This window comes from Globicephala melas, chromosome 8 (assembly GCF_963455315.2).
Source record: "Globicephala melas chromosome 8, mGloMel1.2, whole genome shotgun sequence".
Classification (NCBI taxonomy): domain Eukaryota; kingdom Metazoa; phylum Chordata; class Mammalia; order Artiodactyla; family Delphinidae; genus Globicephala; species Globicephala melas.
Window position 1 is genome coordinate 30,999,329 of NC_083321.1, and position 20,499 is coordinate 31,019,827.

General features: G+C 35.4%; 1 protein-coding gene across 2 annotated transcripts in view; it reads right to left on the reverse strand.

Moving 5' to 3' along the window:
• Positions 1-3,289: 3,289 nt before the first annotated feature.
• ANO3 (anoctamin 3) overlaps positions 3,290-20,499 on the reverse strand; it is a 275,901-nt gene continuing 258,691 nt past the window's right edge. For both annotated transcript variants that reach the window (XM_060303399.1, XM_060303400.1), the window contains 4 exons: positions 20,194-20,341; positions 16,250-16,330; positions 15,973-16,078; positions 3,290-11,003 (listed from right to left, as the gene is read on the reverse strand). In XM_060303399.1, the coding sequence (XP_060159382.1) occupies positions 10,821-11,003; positions 15,973-16,078; positions 16,250-16,330; positions 20,194-20,341 (518 nt within the window). In that variant the 3' untranslated portion in view covers positions 3,290-10,820. The remainder of the gene's footprint in view (positions 11,004-15,972; positions 16,079-16,249; positions 16,331-20,193; positions 20,342-20,499) is intronic.

Genomic DNA, 20,499 nt, shown 5'->3' on the forward strand with positions numbered 1-20,499 from the left:
TAAACTAGGGCTTGATTTCATCGTAGTGCAAGAATCAGTCTCCTTGCTTTGTGTTATAATAAACTTCAGGGATTTTGTTTGTTGGGTTTTTCTGTAGTTTTTTTAAACCATCAAATATGTTGGAGTTTGCAGGAGGGGAGATGCATATTAAATGCTTCTCTGCCACCGCTGATAAGACAAGGGAATGGCATCCACCCCAGCACCCCCCTTCACATATATGTGAACTCATGTCACATCCCTGCATCCTGCAGGTGCAGTTAGAACACTTAACTGCTTTTTTTGTTTTGTTTTGTTTTGTTTTGTTGCGGTACGCGGGCCTCTCACTGTTGTGGCCTCTCCCGTTGCGGAGCACAGGCTCCGGACGCGCAGGCTCAGCGGCCATGGCTCACGGGCCCAGCCGCTCCGCGGCATGTGGGATCTTCCCGGACCGGGGTATGAACCCGTGTCTCCTGCATCGGCAGGCGGACTCTCAATCACTGCGCCACCAGGGAAGCCCAGAGCACTTAACTGCTTTTGATCCCTCCCCCCAACCCACCCACACACCTTTAAGTCCTCTTCCAGTCATTCTTGCGATTACAGCTGTCCTGACAAAGCCTTGAAATTAATTTTGCTCAGCAAAGGAGAGGCTGGTATGTTTGGTAAGTAGGAGTAATTATAACTAAATACTCTGCTCCCTTTGTGTTTTCAGTGTAGTATTTCTTCTTCCCTTCTATCACCTTACAATGAAAAATTCAGTCTGTGCTCAGTAAGAAGTCTGGAGTCTTTCTCCAGGGCTGGGTAAAGAGGAAAGGCACATCCTATAGGAAGTTGTTAGGACAATATTGTATAAAAGAACCTTGCAGATAGCTTACCAGCCCACAGGGGATTTCAGTAGCCCTAGGGTCTTCTTTGGTGCCAAAGGCTTTGTCCACAGGATTTCTGCTCTTTTTGTTCAGCTCACACCTGAAAGCTCAATGCATTCCATCAGGCTAAGGTGACAGAAGTAAAGATCTTAGTAGTTGAACTCTAGAAAATAATTGCTAAAGTTCTGGAGTAAGAGGGGACCACAGATCAAGAACTGAATTAATAAATGGAGAGGCAGTGAAAGCTTTTTGAAAGAAGCAAAGAAATAAAATCCTTAAAGGGTAAAAAAGAACCAGTGCCATGTGGGCTAGAGCAGAGGAAAGATAGTAGGAAACAAACCAATGTCTCAGTGTCAGGTATATTAGGGCAGGTGACAGATATTTATTTTGGTGGCCAGGTAAGATCAAGAGGCCTAGGAAGAATATGTGTCAGCAAAGTAAGAAGAAATGGTCCAAATAGGCAGGGATAAGGAGTCCCAAAGCCTGGGTGGTTTAAATGTTACCCAGAAGGAGAAAACTTTAAAAGAAGCATGAGATAGGGGAAAAATTTTTATGAAACTGGTGTTTATTAATAGGGAGAGAAGGTAGAAAGAGGGGAAAAACAATCAGTAGAGGAATTTAAAAAATAGCTGGAGTTTATAAGCCACAGTCCATTGCTTGCCTTCTCTTCTCCAGTCTCAAAGAGGAGAGGAAATAATGAGGAAGAGAAAATTGGGCTGTGGTTTACAAGAGAAACAAGAAAAATACATTCTGAAAAAGGAGGAAAGAAGTGAAAAGGGAGTACACTGGGGGAAATACCTGAAAATGAGAAGGAAAAGAATTTCTAAAAATGTTTTTGAGGTCCAGCAAGTTAATGAAGGTATTGATCTAAGTATTTGCAAATTGAGAAGTGTAATTACTTTCCAAATGATTTAGGAGTTAGGACATTTTTATCAATTAGAACTTCAGAAATACATTAGATGAGTGTTGAAATCTGGGCCAAACCTCACTGTCTTAGTCAATATGATAGAGAAGGAAAAAAAAAACCAAAACCCTGAGGATAAGAATTAGATTTACAGTAGCTATATATATATATATATATATATATATATATATATACACTATATATATGTATATATGCACTATATATATAGTAGCAATATATATGAAATTTATATATATATATATAGTAGCCATATATATATGAAATTTGGAATACAACTTTCACTTGGAATTCCACAAAACCAAAATGTACCATATCGTTTTTCATTTTACTCACAAATTCTCTCACAAATTTTACTCACAAATTATCCTACAGATATTTCACTAGCTCAGTACTTTCCCAGAAAGTTTTTTGGATACTTTTTCTTTTTCAGTCACTAATTTTTTCACCCGGAGTGTTATCAAAGCATAAAATGACTTGCACATGGAAAAGAGTACTATATTATTATAAAAATATCATGTGATGGAACCTATGGCATTCTGAGGTCACATTTCAGAGCTTTTAGAGGTCAGTATAGGTATCCTGCTTGATTCTTCCTGATTGAACAGATGCAAAATCTAACATTTTAGCTAGAGAGCAGATGGGGATCCACAGGGGAACCATCTTCCAGAGTACGTAGAAAGGACATTTGCTGTGTAGTGAAGCAGACGGGAACTACAAGGGCAGAGTCAACAGATTTGCCCAGTCAGTCATAGCACACCTCTCCTCCCTCACTCCTCCCTAGGGATATCAGCTCAGAGTTGTGTCAAGGCCGCAGGTGCAGTACAAAGTCTGTCCAGGGCTAAGTTCAAAGCCATAAAAATGGGTTAAATTTGTGGTTGCTTTTGTCACAGAGTGAACAGGGATATTTTCAATAAGAGGGGCAATGAATGATGAGCTCCTAGGGTGGCCTAAAATGTGCCAAACTTGATGCCAGTCTCTATCTTTTAAACATACTCACAGATGTGGGTAAAAATGGAACAGAATGACCTCAATGCCTCTTTCACTCATTCGGAATGAATTGGTTTTGATGACTGACATTCTCTTTGTCACCATTTGGAGCAAGGAGTACAGCTTATTGACTGAGGTGAGGGATTGGAGTCAAACGGCTTCAGGTTCAAATGTAAGCTCTAACAAAAATTATCTTGGTAATCTTGGGCAAGGCTTTTTGAACTTTAGTTTATTCACAAATTAAAAGGAGCAAAAATTGTCCCTACTTAATAGGATTGTTGTGAGGATTTACAGAGGTACTCCTCTAAAGTAGTTAGCACAGTGATTGACCCGCATGGAACACTCAACTCTTGTTAGCCTGCAGTATATGAAGAAAATGGTATCCATTCCAGTATTCATTTTAAGTTAAATTGGTTCGCTGTTTCCCTTTAAGATTTTCAAGATACTGGTTTAGTATATGCATTACTGAATTAGTTTGAAATTAGAAATAACAAGATAAACATAATGCATTATATAAATTAAAAATCATGTCACATATTTTCAAACAGTAGCTCTTTTAATGCTGAGTTTAAATAAAATATGATTTTCCAGAGAGTAATTTTCTAAAGATCTTAAATTCTCGAAAAAAAAACTACTGTTATAAAGATAGACAAGTTTTATTACTGAAAAGTGCAATATTCATATCTATGATTTAAGTACTACATTTATAAATGTAAACCTTGATAAGTAAACAGCATCTCAACCCAAGTTTGCCACTCAATGCACAGGTAATGGCAACTGTGATTCTCTAAACAACAATGGAAGGGGGAGGACTTTTCCCTTTGTTTAATTCAAATAAATTTTCTTTAATATAAATTTCATTGTTTTGTGATTTTATATGGTTATACCATTTCTTTCTAAAGATAAAAACAAATAAACCACAGACCGGGGGCTTTGAGAACAGTATTTCAAAGAGAGTATTATTGAAATATTTTTATGGTATTACAATCTTAATTAAACATTATTGCAAAGATCAGATCAGAAAATAGAAAACACAGAGGAGTCTCCCTTTAATTGTTCTTTTAGAAATAAATTCTTTTAAAATACTAGACAGTTGAGCTCTCCTTCTGTACATTTGTCTGTTTAGAAATCTCATGGCTCAATCTCAATATTGTAAGGTAAATAAGTTTTCTGTAGAGTTAACCTCTTTTATTCAGCATTAATAACCTTGAAGTATTGATATAACCTATTTTCAAACAAATAAAATTTAACTGATATTACCAATGATGTATATTAAAATGATACAAAAAATTAAATTAAGCAAGCGTAACTAGTAATTGATTGTAAATCACCTAATGGGTTATTTTTATTGTAATTCTTGGAAAGAGTTAATGCCATTATTTCCTCCTCCATTCCAATCTCCTGACCAAACCAATCTAGATTTGTAAACACCTGTGTGAATAACAAACTCTCATAAGCCCAACTTTCTTTTACTGCACTTTTGGTATTTGAAATATCAAGCTATCTTCACAAGACAGATGTAAGGTTATAAATGTTTGGCTACTTAATCACAAAATGGCCCTTACTTGGGATGTCAGTATATCAGTGGCTCTCTCACTATACTCTCATGACAAATTAGAAAAATAATCCTACTCTATAATGGGAAATATTAGTTGATAATGATATTTCTGAGCATCAACAGGAAATTTAAGATGATATTTTTGTATTTCCAAAATTGTATGCAGTTTTCTCATAGAGCCCTGGAGTACCACTAAATTTAATACTATATTTATATAACTAGTTAATTTTAGAAAAATGCCTATAGAATAATTATAGATATATAATTATTTTAATTATTTCTTTTAAAAATAAGTGCAGATTGAAGTGCATTCAAGTGATTAATGTGAATATTCTCTACAGGGTCAGGAGTGGGGTGCAAAATACTTATTTTCCCTAAAGTCAGGCAGGTCTACCAAGTGACCAAGTCAGGCAGGTAGACCTAAAGGCAGGTCTACCAAGTGACCAAGTAAACATATGTCAAAATAAGGTTGACATATTGTTATATAACATGACATCTTGTTATATAACATGACATCTTTTTCAGTGTTTTCGATAATGTCTATAACATTTGGGCTACCCAGGGCTTCACACACACACACACACACACACACACAAGTAAACATTAAGAAGATTTTATGACAATACAATAGGTTACTATATATCAAGAAAAGCAATATACAATGGTGATATCATTTATGGACTTGACCTATTTGTCCTCAGGAATTTCCAGAAACAACCATTCATCCGGTTTTTAAAAATGTTATAGCAAGTGTGTACACAGGTATTCATAACACACAGTTCCTAATTATAGAGTCTGCTTTGACACATTTGAAAAGCTAAGAATAATTTCATGTAGTGTATTGATTTCATGCCCCCTAATGTAACTTCCATGTAAGAAAATTAATGATCAATCCCGAAACTGCTTATTTGTAACAGTATAATACAGTCAGGCAGAATTTGTAGAGAACTGAGCAATCAGACCATGTTATTGACTGATTCAGAATCTACATTATAAAGGTTTATGAATCTTTATTGTTCAGTTCTTTCAATAATGTTGACGAAGACACCATCTAAAAAATTGATTCAGTTGATTTCAACAAAGCAAAGAGCTTCCTTAAATTGGCTTTAAAATTTCTTATGAGAGTTTGGAAAGAATGTTTTTAATGATTAACAATCGGCATTGTTAAGATTCATATTTTTAAGATTTTCAGAGGATATATTGAGAGTAAAAGGAAAAAACTCAATATTTATATAATCGTCTGGCTAAATATATGGTTGCAACATAATTTCTCATATTGAGAATGAAAACACTTGGAGAAATCCAGTCTGTCTCTTCTGGCCTTCCCCAAATTCCCTCTTCAATTACTCTAGTCTTCAAGGACTCTAATAGTTCTTTCCTACTTGAAAATTACAATATAGAGGCCAATAACCACCCATCCTAGGAAGATAAAATTTTGCACTTATTTTAAGTGCGTTTTCATCTTCAACACTGAAAATTGAGACGTTTATTCTTTGGCTAGAGTTGTCACTGAAATCTAAGCTTACTAGATTTAGCTTCTAAAATAGACAAGAAAAAGAAAAACAAGACAAAAACCTTTCATTTCTTCTTCACGTTAAAAGATTAACTAAATTGCAATTGTTTCTCAGTCAGAAAGAAGGCAGGGTGTGCTGACTGCAGATACCGAATAAGAATCCGCAAAATAGACATTTTTACTTTGGTAGGAAAGTCTCTGTGTGCCCCAACACACCAACCCCAAAACATTGCTTCCACAATTACCTTTGCCATCAGAATTTTCTGGCCACTCAATCCCCCTCTTCTCACTTAGAGAACAGCATCAAAAATTTACAATGGGTCAAAATCAGTGGGAAAATCTGCTCACACTGCTTGTTAGAAAAGATACTAAATTTGGTCTAAAGTGTTCACCTGGTAGCATTGAGTGGCATTGACAAAATAATTATAAAGGTTTTGAGGCAGCTTAAATACCACAGGGGGGCTAGCCATCCACATGACAATTATTCTTGTGGGGAATATCTAAATGGATCTCATTCCGTTTTATTTTTCAACTAATAAATATAGGAAATGTTTGCTTTCTGAAAAACAGAGCAAAGATACTGCTTTTCCCACAGAAAGAGTAAGAACTGAGATAGAAATAAATATTCTGAAGAAGTCAATGCCAGCATATGCCTGAAAATCTCATCCCCTTCCTTCTTAGGGAAAGAGGGAAAGCAGAATCGACCTAGCTGACTGTCTAGTGTACAAGGCTCCCACTTTGGGATAGTTGTACATGGAACAGTAGTTTTTTTCTAGGGAAAATGTGTTGGAGCACACATTGGTAGTCATAAAGTTGTAAGGTAGGATGTATAGGCTTCTTCTCCCTGATGGTAGATTTTGATGGTCCAAGAAATTGGATCTGGTCTCAAACAATGAGTCTCCTCTCCCAATCTGTCTGCTTTATTTTACTTTCTTGAAAAAGATACCTTAATGTGAATGTGGCTAGGATGCAGTGGCTCTAATATATGCGTTCTCCAGAAAGAAAACCATCAAATGTGGTCGTGGGTGTGGTTTCTGAGATGAACCCAGATAGCAAGTACTCTTGAAGGTAACTTAACACCACTACAAGTATGTAAATCCTAGCTAGCAAGAACCTAAGCTGATCAATGATTCAAGCTAAAGCCCAATCAATTTTCCCTTTGGACTATGTTTTGTTGGCACATTTCATTTTGAACAGGAATGTCTGTAGGGGAATGCTCACATTTCCATCAGAAGTTGAGTTTTCTAGGCCATTCCTAAAATGTTTTCTTTTCACCTACTGAGGATAACAGGAAGGACATAAGATGTTAACTGATTCCCTGGACAAAATGTACAACTATTCCCAGAGTTTGGTATAATACTGTGATTTGGGGGAAAATGGAGTGAAAATATCTGATGACTCTAACAGGACTGAGTTGGGCGTATCTCACAGAGAATAAGTGTTCACCGGTTCTTACATAATAAAAAGAATTCCTAGTCATGTGTATGGATGCATACACACACACACACACACACACACACACACACACACACACACATACACACAAACACACCCTGGGTCTACGTCTCCCTGTCCCCAGTTGACAGACTAATCAATTCAGCCTTATCAGTTAAGCAACTCTACACAACCTGGATTTTCAATTTTGACCATCAAGTTGAGAAAAAAATGGGCAATTTGGTAGCCTCATATTGATAGTTGGCCCAATATGTCCTCTTTCCTTGGCATGAATTATATCTGCTAAAATTCCTGTTCCAGGGAGATTTTGATGGTGATTGATAGAGCCAGCAAAAGTGTGAAAAAAGAAAATGCTGTGTGACAGAAGAACTGATCAAGCTTCCTCCCCCAACTTTGCTAACACAAAGCATTATTAGGATCAATGTGATACTCCACCTGCACTTTCATGTGCAAATGCCTTGATGATGACAATGAGCTTATCGGAAGACACAGAGTCAAAACTTTTCAAGAGTGGGGAAGGGCCCACAAGAATACGAAACTATTGCCTTGGAGAGCTAAAGAGTGAGCAATCCCCTCTCCCCATACACGCTCAACAAATCCCAACTTAATATTTAAAAAACAAGCAGGATTAAATTTAACATGCAGATTACAGGAAAAAATACCATATCACATGAAAATTTATTGAGTGAAAAAGATTCCTTTTCATTGCATTATACAACAGATAAGAGTCATTCTGGAAGAATGTGCAGCATTCAGAAGTTGTATCTCATCATGCAGTCACTCAGGAGCGTTTTATCTCAAAGTGCGTGCACAGACTCAGACAACTGCAAACTATTTCAGCTATGACCTAGAGCGATTTCCCACATACTGTACTATGAAAATGCTTCAGCTTTGTGCAACTTGTCAAGGCTGACTGCATGCACATATATATATTTATTTGTTTGAAAAGACAACAATTTAGAATAAGAAAATATATAAGCAGCATTCATGTAATACAGATTTCCTGAGAATAGTGTGTGTCGTATAAATCTTTGAGAAATAATTTGTATTCATTTGAAAACCATGATATAAAACATTTCTCTCAATTAAAGCAGAGTCTTCTAAAACTGATATACCCATGAGGGGCTGTCAATATTTTGATGTCAACAATGAGGAAGGCATAGCTAGATTCTACTGCATTGTTTCACAAAAGGAAAATTTCAGATAATTTTTTCATTGTTTCTCTATTTTTCCATTGGTTTCAAAAAATATCAGAGAAAGCATTTTCTAAATCAATGTATTGTAATTTTTTATTAAAAACACCTTTCTCTTTTCATGTTTTTCTCTTTAGTAATCAATATGGTTATATAAAAATAACTCAGAAAGAGAATTCTCAAGGACAGAGCTATCATTATTCTTTGCTATAAGACAAATGTCTTTGTCTGTGTCCCTAATTTAGAAAGGGACATAAATGTCAGGTTCATTCATGTCTTCAACAGGCATAGAGAGTATTTATCCTCAGGCATGTGTATACATTTAACTAACAACAACAAAAAAGGAAAGGCAGATGCTACAAAAATGGAGGCGTTCAAAGCTCCTTCGCGGAGTTAGTAGAATTAGTTGCTATGAATAAGCAGATGGCAGAAACAAAACCTCTCTGGAATCTGAATGGAAGAATCCCTTGTGGCAAGGGAGTGGGAGGGAAATTTAGAGTCTGAGGTTCTTCCCCTTGTTCAGTCAGAGGGCAAGCAGGGAAGCGAATAGTTTTGACAAAAACCAATCAACCAACCAACAACTATAATCTATCAGCTTTTCCCTGGAGTGAAAGAAGGAAAGGTCAAAAAAAATTTCAGTGTTAAAATTATAAAAATAGTTTTCTAGTTAAGAGAAACTTTGTACTTTTCTTGCTAGAGAAACCCTTGCATATATATTACAAAGTAGCTTTATTCCCATTGGGTTTAATCTGATCTTTATAAAATTTGGAAATAACTGTACTTTGTTAAATTGCACAAAAAATAATCACATATTTGTATGATTATGTATTCCTCATCCCATTCCCAGGGGAAGAAAACTGAGATTAGCTTTGTTTTGCAAGAAAAAGTGTCTTGATTTCTACCATATATTTTCTTAATTCAACTCTTCTCTTCTTTCCCATCCTGCTCCCATAGTTTATGCCTCCACCAGACTTTCTTTAGTTGAATGCGTCATCATTCCTACAACATCAGCCTGTGAACATTCACACTCACAGATACAGAGTTCAGAGAAACAGCAACTCCACAACAAAGCAAAAATGATGTCTTGCACAATTAATTTTTGTTTCTAGTGAGTTTTCAAAAATAAACCAAACCAATCTACCAAAGAAATAATAACAGAAAACTCCCTTCAGTGATGAAAAGAAAGTAAAACTCAAAAAAATGTATGTTTTTTACAAATAATATAAATTTATATTCATGCATTGTTTTCATCAGCTCAGGAGCAAGAGTGCACATTGTTGGAAAAGCTTAAGTGTTGCAAAGCATCTGGCTTCTGTTTTCCTGAATAAATAAGCCACAATGGCGTACTGTGTAACTGGTCTCAGAACTGCATGAATTGTAACTTGCATTCCATATTGTTCAGGTGCAAAGGTACAAGGAAAACCAACATATTTACAGCATTTCAAGTTATTCTGTGAGAGTGTTGTAATAAATCAGGGAGGTGGAAATTAAATATACTATAAAACAGCTTTCCACAGTAAAATATGGATTCATCATGTTCTAAATGATATGAGAACATGCTTCCATATTTTATAACTCTGTGGCTCTATTGGCGTTTAGCAAAAAAAAAAAAAAGAAATGCAGTAAAACTGAATCTGCCAGTGATAAAACAGATTAGAATGTAGCCAATGCAATAGAATATTATTTCAATGAATGGTATTCTTTTTGGAGTCTTAGATTTTTGGTTTGACTACTAAAGATGTGCAACTCTTCAACTGCATAGTCAGTGTAAAGCAGCATAAATTCCCTGTGGCACAGATCCAAAATCTCACCAAGAAATAAGGGAAATTTCTATGAAACAGTAAGCTGAAGGGACATGGAGTTCAGGCAGCAAAGGTAATAATTGATTTGCCATTTCTTGTAAGTATCTCAACTCAGCCTAAGGTTCCAAAGACATCCAAAGATTAGTATGTGGGTGAGGACCACATGATACTTTAAGTCATGCCTGGCTTGTGTACATTTACATGGAAATCTGTCTCTAGAAACCTCATCATCACCCTTCCTATTACACTGCAGCTGATGGAAGGTGGAGGTTTCCAAACACACAACTCCCTGAGGCTGGTTCTGAGAATTAGATCCTGGCTTCCTGCAATGTCAATTTAACCATTTTTTTTAAGGTCATGGGTCATTTGTTTTCTTCCCTAGAAGCTTGGATATTTCAAATCCCAGAGATGGCTGTGATGCATTTCCAAGTAACATATTACACATATGTTTTGCCAGGTATGCCTTCCCCCTAGATCCCACCTAGAATTTGAAGTTGCCATCATGCCCACTAATGGTATTGCCCCTGCTGGACAACAGGTATCAACTAAGGCCATTCATGGTGAACAGGGTGACCACTTTTTCTCCGTTGTTGTTGCAAATGTTCTAGTTCAGCCTCATACATCATTTCTTGGACTAAGTACTTCTCCCGTCGTATTCGGTCATATAGATTCTTTGGTACATCTGGAATCAGGTAGGCAATGAATGACTTGATTCCAAAAACAAGGTGCTGAAAATTTAAGAGAAGAAAGTACATTTTCAATGATTCTGAAATGCTAATTATAAAACAGAAGTCATGAACAATGTTGCATTTGCCTTACAATCAAGCATCGGAACTCAGTATGTTCCATCTAGAATATTAATATTTTCAAAATTATATTGGGAACACAATTATTGCCTTCCATCACATAAGTATTCCAACAAAGACATGTTGATGTCACCTTATAAACATTGAATGAATCTGAAATTCACACCTATAAAAACCTTATATATTATGCAATACTGTTATGATATGCTTTGTTATACGCAGAGAGATCACGTACAGGGACAATCCTTGTTCGATAGATTATAATACACAGTGTACAAAACACACAGAATACAGTCCTGCCTGTGATGCTGGATTTGGACTCAACCCCCAGCACATACATGTTTCAGAATCTCTACTCTATTGAAAGCATATGTTATTATAACTGCTCTAAAATATCTTCTCTATTAATTATTTATTCTATGATAAAAATAGATTTAAAAAATAAACTGATAAAAGTATTGTATTTAAAAAAAGCAGGGACAAAAATCAGAAGGTAATACACCAGTGGTTAAAAGTACAGATGCTGACTGAGACTGCCTATGTTTGAACCCTACTCTGACACTCATTAGTTGTGTAACCTTATGCAAATCACCTATGTTCTCTATATCTCAGCTCTAAAGTGATTCTAATAATAGTGTCTCTTAAAGGTTGGTATAAAAATTAAACGAGTAAATATATTTGAAAGGAGTGCTTCGCACAGTATAAGCACTACTTAAATATTATCTCCGACTATTATAAATGCATCCTATTTCTTTTCGCATGAACAATAAGTCTTTTAATTTCTCATGAAAGAAGAAAAATCTGATTGACAGACTTAGGATGATCTGTAGAAAAGAACCCATTCACCTAAAGGACTTTGCGACAGTAGTCTCTACGTGGAAAGGAAGAAGGCACTTTTAACTGGGCTTGCTCTATGTGTCCCAGGACTGCATAGTACTGATAGATCATAGAAAAGCAGGTCATATTTTCCCATAGAGAAGCAGATCAAGAGCTTCTTTCCTGACCAAATATTTGATATTCACAGAAATAGCCAGCAATGTGACTCAAGAGTATAGATATAAAAATTAAAAACATTTGTTACAAATTAAATTAGTAAGAAAGAATATGCTCCAAGTCCTATACGATAGTAATAGAGAAACCTATAAACTGATTCACAGAGAGAGTTTGATATGCAAGGATGGCTTAATATTAAAAAGTAGATCTATTTTTTTTAAAGCTAGAGTTTGATACCCATTTATCAAGACACTATCATAACCAATCATCTGAAACAAAACACCTACAGCAGATATCATACTTAAAGAAAAAAATCAGAAGTATTTCCACTGAAGTTGGAAAAAAGACATGTTTGTTCACACCGCTGCTATTCAACACCATATTGAAGTTTCCAGCAACACAGTAAGGCAAACAAAAGCAATGACACATAAACCTTGGAAGTAAACATACAAAACTTTTGTTATTTGCAGGTGGTATTATCATTTGAAAAGACAATCCCAACCAATTTAATAGACAGAATACTAGAACCAGTAAGGTACTTAAACAAGGAGGTATGCTCATCTTAGAAAGACTATTTGTATTCCGGCAAAAATCAAGCGAATCATATAATGAAGTTTAAGACAGTACTCATAGCAGCAATAAAAATATCTATAAAGTTTCTAGAAATAAAAAGGTACAAATAAGTAAGAGAATATTTAAAATTCTATTAAAGGAGATAAGAATGATTTGAATAAATTCTACATTCATTAATGAAACAGCACAGATTTTGTAAATAAGTCAAAATTTGATTTCTACAAATGTAATTCTAACCAAAGTCCTTGCTCAATATTCAGGGGAACCTGAAAAATGGCTTCTAAAATTTATGTGAATGGTTAATAACTCCAAATAGCTAAGATAATTTTTTTAAATAAGAGCAAGTGTGGCAGGATGGGTGGTCACTTGCTTTATCAGATATGACATATTTAAATATTGCATTTAAATAGTGCAACAGTGATCCAGGAACAGACAAATGGAGTGATAAGTCAGAATACTGAGGCCAGAGATACACACATGACTACGTAGGAACTTGGAATATTACAGAAATGGATTTACAAATCAGTGGATAGATAAGAGATGATTTAGTAAATAGCAGTACAAAAATTATTTCATTATATGGAGAATAACCTTTTCCCTCAGACTCTATAAAAACTCCTGGTATTAAAGACATGTGATAGGTAAGACTGTAAAGTTAATAGTAAAAAATGTAGTAGAATATCTTTTTGAATAGGAGATAAGGAAAATGTCCTAAATAAGCTATACAAAATAAGCACAAACCGTAAAAGGAAAACAATGATGCGCTTGACTACATCAAAATTGAACATTATCTGTTTACACATAAAGTTAATAGGTTATGGACAATGAAAAGATATCTGCTGTGTATATAACTGGTGAAGATTAATATGTAGAATATATAAGGAAATCATAAAATTTGGTAACTCAACCAAAAATGGATCAAGGTTATAAATTTACAAAAAAATGAAGCCCAAATGGCTTTCTAGTACTAAAAGTGATGGTCAGTGTCATTAGTAAACAGACTAAAACAAAAAAAATTAAAGCAAAATATTACCTTACTCTTATACAACTGCAAAAAGTTAGAAATTCAGATACTATGAAAAGCTGGTGAAAATCCAAGAGAATTTTGAAGAGCAATCTGTTGGTATTACATGAAACCGAGTACATGTATAAGCTAACAATTCCACACCTGAGTAAGATACTCCTTAAAAACCCTTAAATATGTTTACAAGGTAACATGCCCAAGATTCTTAATTAAAGATTTATTGAGGTAGAGAGCATTATTGTAGGTCTAAGCACCTATCCTTAGGGGAATATGGTATTTAATTTTGATGAAATATCATAAATAGACAAAAGAAATTATAAATCTCATGGATAGATGTCTCTCTAGATCTGAAAAAGTATAATGGGTAAGAGATAAAAATTAATTATTATATAATACCATTGAGGTAATTTTGGAAAAGAATACTTAAAATAATACTATATATATATACACACACACATATATATTCAATATACTTATAAACAAACATATATTCAAATAAAGATGTGGAAAATCTTCCACAGAAGAAAAGACAGTGGGTGCTTTTGGAGTTGGTGGGTAATGGGGAATGAAGAGGAAAAAAAAAAAAGAAGGAATCATTGGGCTTATGCATCCATGATGGTAGGTTGCTGTTAATTGAGGCATTTGATTAAGTCTTTCTACCTGAGCTCCAAAAGAAGATGAAGAAGAAAAAAGTGTACATTTTAACACACACAATAAAAAAGACTTTTTGGAATCATTGGATTGGAAATATGCTTTAAACTCTTTTGCTACCTATAATAAAATAGAAAGTCAAACTTCATCAGGAGACATTTTTATAGGCCCATAGAGTCACTAAATAATAGAATTTAGTCCTGGATTAAACCTTATTTCATATGCAAAAAGTCTTATGTATGGCTATCTTTTTCTCTCCATAATTTTGGCCATAGGAAACAGATGCATTTAAAGTTTTTCCATAGACCTTAGTGAGTAGATACTCAATATATTCCAGTGCTAAGTTCTTCACTGTATCAAGCTGGTTATTTTTTAAGCAAGGCAATAATATTGTAGCTTCTCCAAAATTTCGTCACAGACTACAATCTAAAATTATTGCATGACTCTGATCATCAAAATCTGTGCATGTTTTATAAAAGTGTTCTCAGGCATAATTTATTGAATTATGCACTGTTGCTGTACAAATACACATGATCAACTATAATTAGAGTTGATTGTTCAGAAAATAAGTCTCTCCACCCTGATGAATAAATATGGGTTCTTTTGTTAGATGATGAAAACAAACCTTACTTTTTAAATTTGGTTATTAGGAGGCTCAAAACTAAGGTGAAGTAGAGTTGATCTACAATGTTGTATTAGTTTCAGGTGTAAAGCAAAGTGATTCAGTTATACATACAAATATATCTATTTTTTTTCAGATTCTTTTCCCTTATAAGTTATTACAAAATATAGTTCCCTGTGCTATACACTAGGTCTTTTTGGTTATCTATTTTGTATATAGTAGTGTGAATATGTTAATCCCGAACTCCTAATTTATCCCTCCCCTTTCCCCTTTGGTAACCATAAGTTTGTCTTCTATGTTAGTGAGTCTGTTTCTGTTTTGTAAATGTTTATTTGTAGCATTTTTTTAGATTCCACAAGTAAGTGACATCATATGATATTTGTCTTTCTCTGTCTGGCTTACTTCACTTAGTATGATAATCTCTAGATCCACCCGTGGACCTAGAGATTATCCTAGATTTCTGATATAAATACTCTTTAACTTACATTATTCAGTTCTTGCTTTTTTGCATGTCATAGTGGTTTCCTTGTATCTGAACCTTTTACAGGGACATACTCAAGTCCTGTTTTGGAAGTCAGTGAGAAACTGACTTCAAAAACGCAACTAGGGACTTCCCTGGTGGTCCAGTGGTAAAGAATCCACCTTGCAGTGCAGGTGACACTGGTTCGATCCCTGGTCAGGGAACGAAGATCCCACATACCGCGGGGCAAATAAGGCCGCACGCCGCAAATGCTGAGCTCACGCGCCTCAACTAGAGAGCCTGCGTGCCACAAATTACAGAGCCCACGTGCCCTGGAACCTGCGAGTCACAACTAGAGAGAGAAAACCTGCACACTACAACTAGAGAGAAGCCCGTGCACTGCAACGAAGAGCCCACATGCCTCAACGAAGATCCCTCATGCCGCAGCTAAGACCTGACACAGCCAAAAATAAATAAATAAATAATAAATCTTAAAAAAAAAAAAGGCAACTAATATATCAGTCAGAAAAGCGTTTACCTAGAGTAATTTTATCAGCCTGTGACTAACCTCAAACACAATAATGAAGGCCAATCTAGCAGCGAGGATATGCCAGTATTGTAGGGTAAATTCATAGGGTTTGGAACTCCAAGGAGGACCTCTGTAGTCTCGGTACCTAAAATCCACAAAAACAAAGAATTTGAAGAACAAAGACCAAAATGTGGCGGCCCCAAATGTTCTTAATTTGCCAAAACTCCAAAATGACGGTTTAAATGGACCCATTAGCATGAGGAGATGGAATGGTGAAAGCAAAAAGAAAAGATAACTATAATTTATAAGTAAATACCTGCAATAACCAGATTTTCCCATGCCAAGCTCACTCAGGTCAAAGAAGGATAGGCTATTGTTGACATATCCTGTTAAACAACTGGGAGAAAAGAAAAGAAAGCATGTGTGATTCAGAGATTCATGAATTTCTAGTCCAATTCCTTCATTACCAATGACAAGATTTAATAAGTGCCATTATGCCTTTCATTATAATTATAAACTCGTAGCAACTCAGCTCTCTGATTCTATTCTCTGACTCCCATTACAACTGTGATTATGCCTTAATGAGACAGACTCTTGCCTGCCATTTCCCTCCGATAGTTTCTATTTTGCCTTATCACTTGGCTTATGTTTTATTAAGTGTTTACTATGCACTAGGCATTGTGGTAATTACTTCCTATGCATTGAAACTGAATAAATATATATAAACATGTAACACGATTTGGATAATTAACATCAAACAGCCAACTGATAAACATGTTTATTTGTAATTTATTAACTTATTCAATACATATTTATGGAGGACCGATGATTTGTTAGAACAATTCTGGATGCTTGGTATTCAACAGTAAACAAAAAAGGCAAAATTCCCTACTCTGGTGGTTAGGTATTAAACTGTGATCAGGGTTAAGTTTTACAATAGCCTTAGAACATGTATATTATTATTATCTTCACCACATAGATAGAAGAACTACGATTTACAGAGACTAAATGACTTTCTCTAGGCTTATAATTGTCAAAATTTCTGGTCTCAGATACCCTTTACATTTAAAAAAGTTGTTGAGGATCTCAAGGAGCTTTTTGCATAGGGGAATATCTATTGATATTTACCACATTAGCAACTGAAATAGAAATTTATGTTCATTCATTTAAAATAACTATCACATCCATTCAAATAATATGAATAACACATTTGAAAAATAGTTATATACTCCAAAAGAAAAAAACATAGCGAGAAGAATGACATTGATTTACATGTTTGCAAACACCTTAATGCCTGCCTTAATAGAAGACAGCTGGATACTCAAACCTGCATTAAATCTATTGCAATATGTTGTTTTGGTTGAAGGGTAAGTAGAAAATCTGGCCTCATGCAGACAAGTAGGTGGAAGAAGGAAGACTATTTTAATATCATTTCAGATAAATGTCAATATTTTTCTTTGATATTATACCAAAGCTCTATTTGTGGTCATTTCTTAAAGTTTAGTTGTAAGGTGGAATCTTCGTGTAACTGAACTTTCATATGCATCGTTCCATATGGATTTTGCGTTAAAATCCATAGGTCTATCTTGTACTTTGAATTTGTCATTTATCCATGCAAGATTTTGTAACATCAAATTGGGGCCATTTGGAGAACATGTGTTCCCTGAATTATGCAGATCTTCCAAATGTTGATATATTTTTACTATAGACCATGAAAAAGCACAATTGTTAATATCGTCACTGACTTTTATCGGAAAAAAAAACCCCTATAAGTATGGGGAAGCTTTAAAGCTCAACAAATATTGTCAATTATTTTCCTTAAAATGACAAGCTAGTTTTGTGCATTCTGTAAAAGAGTGTTTGCTAATACCCAAGTCTGAATACTCATAGCTTGTCTGACAGTTTTATTTCATGTTAAAAAAAAAGTTTCTTTAGTTTGCAACTCCAAAAGTTTGCACTTTTCTTTGACACGCTCATCACACTTTAGGATGTAGCAGAAGCCCTTTATGCGCACTCTGCATTTTGTCGAATAGAATATTGAGAAGACATTTATTCAAGGGTGGAGGTTTGGTTAAAATGAATAATTATTACTGCTTCATCAAAGACATTCTGAAATTTCTTATTGGCATTTTAAAAATGGTGAATGTAGAGTGGTGGGAAATAGAATCATTACTAGTATTTTTTGGTGCCACTGCCTTGAGTGATGCAAAGCCACCAGAAAATTTTAGCCCACTGCTTTTGTACCATCTGTGCATATGTCAATGTGGTGAAAAAAGCAAATAGTATCTTAGTATTAATATGAAAATAGTATTGACCTCATGGACCCTGAAGGAGATTTGCAGGCCATGGGTTGAGAACCACTGCCCAGAACATAGAGTTGTTAGAGACTGGATTCAAGTGCCCATTTATCTTATTCTAAACCCTACATTTTAATTACAGGGCCACACTGACTTCAACTTCACCCCCCTCCCTGGCCATCCTAGACCTCATAACTTATCATTTCAGCTTGCCAGTATCATCCTCTCCATTTTGCCTCTCCATCCTCTCCATTGCAAGGGGAGCAATTTTCCCCTTGCTCTGAAAATTTCCAATCTGAATGAATTTACTCCAGTTTAGCTGCTAAACGTACCTGGAGAAAATTAATACCAGGAAGCCCCTATGAATGTGTGGTTTCAAACTCACAAGTCCTCCACATCTCTTCTTGAAATGATTCTACATCCCTAGTCACTGCTAATGGAGGAGTCAGGTGCTACCTACGTGAAAAGTCAGTACCTGGAATGTGAACAGAGCTTATACCTAACCAATCTCACTTTCACCTGCCACTAGGTGGCAGTAAAGACACTAACAAATAATGCCCGTAAGGAAGAGGGCTGCCAAGCGAGCCTACATATTTTAAACCATTAAAATCTGCTTCTAGGCCATTTTGAATAAAGAAAAAAGAGACTTTGGGGTTTTTCACTATGAATACTAAAAACCAATTTATATCTGTTTAGTGTTTTACAGTTCATAAAATGTTACCTCAGGCACCATTTCTTAAGCATAGGTCCAGATTGATGATGTGCCTTTTAGTAGAAGGCAAAGTTAGCACTTAAATCTTGGGAGTTTGACTTCAAGTTAAAATCCCTTGACAAGACTCCAATATATAAAAGAAAATCTCCTGCCTTTATTACCTCTCTCTGAAAAATTGAGACGTACGTTTGTGTTCAGAAAGGCACTGCAGTGTTCTGAGACAAATGAGTTCATCTGCAGGACTAAGGGCTGAATTCATCCTAAACCGGGGCTCTGCGGGGCTCTGCTTGCTCGGGCACACGTCCCGCATCTAGATAAGATGCATGCCCAGGGCTGCTCCTGAAGGAAGGAGGAGACACAGCTTCTCCTATCACTACTTTATTTCCTATCACTACTTCCACACCTAAGGCTAACCTCCAGCTAAAAACTCCAGTTTCTCTCTGTCTCCAAGTCCAGGACTCCCTTGCATTCTTCAAGTTTTCAAGAAGGAAAGATCTGAAAAACTCATATCCCCTAAGGCAGTGTTCTAAACTGGGTGATTTTTCCCCCAGGGACCATTTGGCAATGTCTGGAGACATTTCTGGTTGTCACAAGTTGGGGAGCAGGGAGGTTGCTCTTGGTATCCACTGGGTAGAGGCCAAGGTTGCTGCTAAACATCCTTTGGCACAGGACACCCCTCCTCCTCAAAAATAGAATTATCTGGTCTGTAACGTCAATAGTGCAGAGGTTGAGAAACCCTGTTCTCAAGTGTTGATTTAAATTTTAACAAAAAAGAAAAAGGAGACAGGTCTAGGGTATCATTTTCTGCATGCTTAAAATCTCTAGCAGTAAATCCCTTTAGAACAATCTCTAGTCACATAACTGAGAGTTTCTTCATATTCTGTATATCCCCACAAACTAGCTTAATTCCCTTCAGTAATTTAACTAGTATAGGCCTCAATTTCCCATCTATATAGACAAACTATTGCATTGGATTCTTTCAAAGTTCTCTTCTAGTCCTAAATTTAACTTCTAAATACATTAAAATGTTTTTAACATTTTAACACCAGTGATGAATTTACACAGAAAATCATAGACTCTAAAATTATTTGCTGTAAAAAACACTGCTGCCCTTTTTATCCCACTTGATTCCATCTAATAAACACATTAACACAATGATCAGAAACATTACCCTTAATGGTCACAGAACAAAGCTTGCCAATAAGTTCCCATTTTAATTACAAATAAAAAATGTGTACATTTCAATCTTACCTTTCACTATATTCAAACTGACTTGCACAGGGGCCATATTTGTATTCATAGACAAAACGTGGGATGTAATCAGATGTAATAGCAATTACAAACGCATTGGTAATCACAGCCAATATACCAATTCCTTCAAGAATTCCATACCAGATACCTAGTAGGAGAAAGATTAAAGATAGTGAGTAAAAAGAAAAAAAGTTAAAACCCTTTAATCAACCTTAATTTGGAAAAAGTGTTTTAGTTATGTTGGAACCACGGCTCTGTCCATTATTTACTTTCTTAGGATGGTATGTGTCTCACTACAGATATTAC